The 5701-nt window shown below is 44.6% G+C and overlaps 1 protein-coding gene across 1 annotated transcript; it reads right to left on the bottom strand.

Moving 5' to 3' along the window:
• Positions 1-2962: 2962 nt before the first annotated feature.
• LOC136653303 (vomeronasal type-2 receptor 26-like) lies at positions 2963-3862 on the bottom strand. Its single transcript, XM_066630214.1, has one exon. The coding sequence runs from the start codon at positions 3860-3862 to the stop codon at positions 2963-2965; it is 900 nt and encodes a 299-aa protein (XP_066486311.1).
• Between the last annotated feature and the right edge of the window lie 1839 nt (positions 3863-5701).

Below are 5701 nucleotides of genomic sequence, written 5' to 3'. Positions count from 1 at the left end.
GCAGATGGAAGTATCCAAATGTAGTTCAAGATCTGTAGCTGCTGGAGTAAAGGTTAGAAAATGATAGCACTGGAAGTCATAGTGGTGGAGGGGACACTGTTGCTGTTTGGATTCCAGAAGCCATAAATTCATGGAAAGGATACAGAGTTTCATTCATCAAAATGAAATAGGAAGAATGTTAAGAAAGATTCAAAATACTGTTTCATATAAATAGAGGAAGAGAAAGAACAGAAAATAAAGGGGGGGAAGAAAGGAGACAAAGTGTCAGACACCTTGAGTAGAAAGAAATACGTATATAATATTATACAGAAACCTTCTAATAAGTCTGTATATTACAGAAAGGGGGCATATGCAGACTGTGTTCTGAACATGTTCTTTGTCATGGGTATTGCCTGACCTACTGTGCATTATGGAGCAAAATGATTTCCTTACTAAAGTTCGTCCACCTGCTTTGTTTTGGGATGTTCGCTGAACAAAATGTCATCAAATATGCAGCCGAACCGAGAAGCAATTGCTCCAATGATTAGGTCCCCTGTCTGATAATATTCATGGGGGAGCTGGAAAGGATCGGTTCTGGTACACAGAGCAGTATGTGCCTTGCAATCAGTTAGAGGAAACTTCAACCACAGAATGAGCAGCAGCAGCATCCAAAATTGTCCCTCCATCTTGGACTCATCTTGACTCAATCTAGTTTATCTCCACTGTCCAGCCATAGCCTGGATGCAACGGCTTGGGGGTGCTGCTTGTGTACTCTGATACTGTGCCACTCCCGTCTTGCCCGAAGCCAGGCATTCAGATCTCCGCAAGCAGCAGCAACAAGCTGCAGGGTGTGTTATGTTCAGTCAGGAGGCAGAGACATGATCCCTGCAGGAGGGGTGGAGGGAAATGGTTAACTTTTTCGGGGGGGGATTTGTTCTCCCTCCCTCCCTGTAGGTCCACCCATGCCCATGATGTGAAGGGGGGGTGGGTTTCGTTCTGGCAGGGGATTGTACGGAAGGAACTGATCAGTGTGTTGTGCACTGCTGCCTTCACTTGAAGAACAGCAAGACTTTTGTTTACTGATGGAATGGTCAGGGACATCAGGAGAGTGTTTAAAGGGAACCCTGACACACACACACAAACCCCTGCAGCAGCTCTGTTTTTTCCCATGGAGCCGCAGCTGACTTTTTCTCGGAAAGGACTCAGTACCCAAGTCATTTTGAGTCCCCAAAATGCTCTGGGTGACTCAGAAAATCTGCCCCTTACGACTCATTTTGAATCGAGTCATGGCGGTGGAGACTTGTGACTTGACTCGAGTCAAGCCACACTGAATTCTCTCATCCCTGAACAGCTCCAAAACGGCAGATCAAGGTGGCACTGGAAGAGGAGATAAGGAGGTGGGCTCTGCCTCACCTACTTGAGTGGGAGGATAAAGCAAGGAGCCTTCTGCTGCCCCAATGTTTGGAGGAGCAGAGTTGCTCCAGTGGTGAGGTTTGGCTGCAAGGAAAGATGGAGCATTTCTTACCTGCTCACTACTGCCCACCCCAATTCACCACTCAACATTGCTGTTACAGGTGGCTTCATGGAAAGACCAACCAGAAACGAACCTCATAAAGAGAAGATTATTTGAGTCAGAATAGGCCATGAGGCTGTGAGTTCACAGAAAGTGTGAACGTGTGGTAGATTTACATACCGCTTTCTCATTGACTTGCCCAATGAGTGAGAGTCTTTCAGAACCAAGGCAGTTTACATAGGCTCCATTGATACAAATGGAGTTTTTACGATTAATGTTCTAGAACTCTTTGTTTCCAGATGCCTTCCCTGTGGTCATAATGTGTGGTCATTATTCTTTTGCTATACACATTATTCTTTCAACAGCAGGAGCAGCTGCAAATCAATCAGGTTATTATTCATCCTCGGCAGCTGACTTCCACACTCCTCTGCTTTGCAGCAGCTTATCACAGTGATTCCTTTGTCCTCTCACAGCCTTGTGATTACACTGACTCCTTGTGGTTCTGACCTCCCACTACAGCTTTGGCAGCTGCTTTGGTCTCCTTCCAAGGCACAATGAGAATTGCTCCCACTTTGCTTCTTCGGGTAGGGCAACAGCTTAACCTCCTGACTGCACCTCCTGCCTAAAGGGTAAAAAGTTTCTTGGCTCCCAGTCCCCCCCTTTTGACCCCAGGCCCTGAGCCCAAGTACAATGTATCCTCTGCATGCCCCCCTCAGAGGCCCTGGTTGAGACTGGTTGAAATCTGAAATTTCTACTTTTAATTTATTCTAGACTGGTGTTTTTCAATATTTGCTGTACCACTTCTCATGGTTCACTTTTTTGAAGTACCACTGGAAGTAATTGGCGATGACATTGTTACCAATTACTTCTGTGTTGGGAGGCCAGATGTGACATGACAAATACCAGTAAGAGACGCAGGGTGAATGGGAGGGCTTTTACGAGTGCAGAAAGGCATGAATCATAGAATCATAGAGTTGGAAGGGACGCAATAGGTCATCTAGTCCAACCCCCTTCCTTAGGCAGGAAATGCTTTGGACCCTCACATTGCTGTTTGTTGTGTCTTGTTCCTGATCTTACTGATGGCAGGTGTCCAAGGGTCCCGCAAGTACCACCAGATACCACCTCTAGTAGCACTGGTGGTACCCATACCACTGGTTGAGAAACATTGTTTTTGACCATAATTCCACAGAACGTTTCAACTATGCCCAACTACCACCATTCCCCAAAGAGTGGTTTCTAGGTTACTGTTCATGAATACTATATGCATGTTTCAATCCTATGCACTCACATACCAATGAGTAAGACCTATTTAATGCAGTAGCACTTACTTCTGTTTGTATTATTAAGAAGATTTTATTATAGTTTCACAAGTCTCAACGTCTTAGAGAAAAACTTTTGTTTACAAGAAAAGTCACACTAGAACTGACTGGAAAAGACAGAGTGAGTTGAAAGCCCCAAACATGTAAAGTTTTACAAGGACCTCCTTATTAGCTGATCTTTGCTGTTCAGCTCAGGTCTAAAAATAATTATGTAGCATTTGGGGAAAAAGATACAACCCAGTAGCCCAGCACCAGATGCCAAGATAGAGAAAATCTCCACAGCCACCATGAACTTCCCTTTGGTGCTCAGGTAAGATGGAACAAAAGACAACCAAACACTGTAGAAGACCAACATGCTGAAAGTGATGAACTTGGCTTCATTGAAACTGTCTGGCAACTTCCTAGCGAGGAAAGCCAAAATGAAGCTAACAATGGACAAAAAGCCCAGGTAACCCAGCACACAATAAAACATAGCGACTGATCCTTCATTGCATTCGATGACAATTTCTTCAGGCAGAGAATGCATGTCCACATGTGGGAAGGGAGGATCAGTGCTTAGCCAGATAGCACAAATGATAGCCTGAATCAGGGAACAACCAAGAAGAATAGAGTTGGCCAGTCTCTTCCCCACCCACTTCTTCATCCTGGATCCTGGTTTGGTGACCAAGAAAGCCAGAACCACAGTAATGGTTTTGGCCAAGATGCAAGAAACAGCCACCGAGAAGGTAACACCAAAGATCATTTGTCTTAAGTAGCACTTTAGTGACTGAGGCCAGCCAATGAAAAGCAAGGAAGAGAGAAAACAGAACAATAAGGAGACAAGCAGAAAGTATGTTAGGTCTCGGTTGTTGGCTATGACAATGGGAGTGTTCCTCTTTTTGATGAAGATTCCGAGCACCAATACAGTGATTGCAGAAAAGGACACAGCTAGCAATACTAAAATGACCCCCAAAGGTTCTGTGAAAGACAGGAAGTTTAGCTCCTTGGGAAGACACTGGTCTCTGTTCTTGCTTGGAAATTGAGCTTCGGGACATTTGAAACAGTCATCCATGTCTATAAACCAAAACAAAGACCGTTAGAATTCATCTCTGTGAAGCTTGCAATGGTAGCTCATTCCATCCCCCTTGGAAAGGAGATCAATTTCATTTCTCATGTGGAGGTGGGGGACCCCTGGAAATCAAGAAGAGGCTTTCCATCAGCTGTGGTGGACAGTTGAATTGGGCAGAGCTTGCATGGGCAATTTGACAGTCGGTTGAGTTTCCTGAGCCTCATGTTAAACAGTGTATGCACCAGGATTCTATTGGTTCCTTCTCAACCCACCTTCTCCTATTCTCTCCTCAGACTAAAAAAAAAAACAATATATCTGGCATGGGTTCAAAGGGACCGATAAGCCACCAGGAGGCCTACACAAATAGAAAATATTTTGCTTACCTTTGGCCAGTTTCCTGATTGCCCCCCACCCTTTGGATGCAGTGTGAACTCTGTCAGTATGGCTGCATTGTCAGTAATGGTGGGGATAGGACTGAGCAGTTACTAAGAAGATTTAGTAAAATAACATCTTTACACATCAGGGATGCAAATTAGGGTTGGATTTGGTTAGAAATTTAAATGTAATCACTTTCCTAACCTTGACAAGTAAATGTCAGTAGTGAGGATCTTTCTGATACCATCACACCTCAGTAAGTGTTTTCTTTATTGAAAAATTGGGGTAATGAAGAGGGAATGTTGTTGTTCCCTTAGGAAAATTACTTGCTGTTGTAGGTAAGCAACACTAACTGTGTTATCAACATCCCTGATAGGTTTTGAAGATGTGAATTGGTGGTCAAGAAAAACTAATGGAAGTTCTTCTACAATGTCTACTTCTTAACACTTCACATTATGCCTCCTACCCTTCTGGTCTGAAATCTTCCCAACTGGACACGGAACACAGTCGTAGCAACAAAATTGCTTCTCTTCCTTCTTCTTTCTGTGGTAACCCGGGTGGCACTTTTCATTACACATTGAAATGGGCAGTGCCTAGCCACAAACAGAGGACAACATAGATGGCTATGGTACCTTCACAAAGCACTCTACTAAGGCAACATCCAAGTCAGGGATGTGCAGTGGGTGGGGACTTAAAGACTCCGGCGGGGAGGCTATCCCTCCCCTGCCTTCCCAACCACCACATGTCCCTGATTGAATCTACTTCTCATCTTTTTAGGAAGGTGAAGTTTTGTTTTGTTTTGTTTTTTTAAAGAATGGAGGTATTCAGAATTTAGTTGACATTGAAATGTGTACAGGCGAATAGGCCTTGCAGTGGTGTTTCAAAGAAGACAGAAGAAAGCTTCAGTGAAATTATCTGGTTTTTGCCAGACCTTTGTAAGGGGAGTTACTGGGAAGTTCAGTGTTAAACAATTCCATGGCAGCAAAATAAGTACAAGAAGCAGTAGGATGGGGGGCCATGTTTGGTGGGGAAGGCATAATGTCATAATAGATGGCATAATCGATAAGTTCCCAGATGTTGGAACTGCTGTTAACTAGTCACAGAATCCTTCTAATTCTTATGGCCCAATCCTAAGGGGTCAGAACAAGTGCTTTGACAGCATAAACCCCTTCATCACACCAAACAACCAGGTTCATACTATGGTGGATAGTTGACGCCTACCAGAGCAGGCAAACACACACAAGGTTCTGGAGGGAGGGAAGGGAGGAAGGGGTGGAATGGGATGGGGTGGACAGAACGTGGATGGTGATGGGGTGGGGAGGAGGGTGGATTGAATCTGGGAGAGGGGTAGGTTTGGGGACAATGATGCCCGCTGAATCCTAACCCCCTTCCAAGGGCTAAGCCACCTTCCTAGGTCAATCTGGAATTTGACCACTTATCAGAAGTCCAAGTTAATCCATGGCAGCT

The sequence above is a fragment of the Tiliqua scincoides genome, chromosome 5 (assembly GCF_035046505.1).
Source record: "Tiliqua scincoides isolate rTilSci1 chromosome 5, rTilSci1.hap2, whole genome shotgun sequence".
Lineage (NCBI taxonomy): Eukaryota > Metazoa > Chordata > Lepidosauria > Squamata > Scincidae > Tiliqua > Tiliqua scincoides.
This window is presented reverse-complemented; position numbering and strand designations above follow the sequence as displayed.

Excerpts from the sequence above, each read along its gene's own strand:
- LOC136653303 (XM_066630214.1), bottom strand. The coding sequence starts at position 3,862 with ATGGATGACTGTTTCAAATGTCCCGAAGCTCAATTTCCAAGCAAGAAC.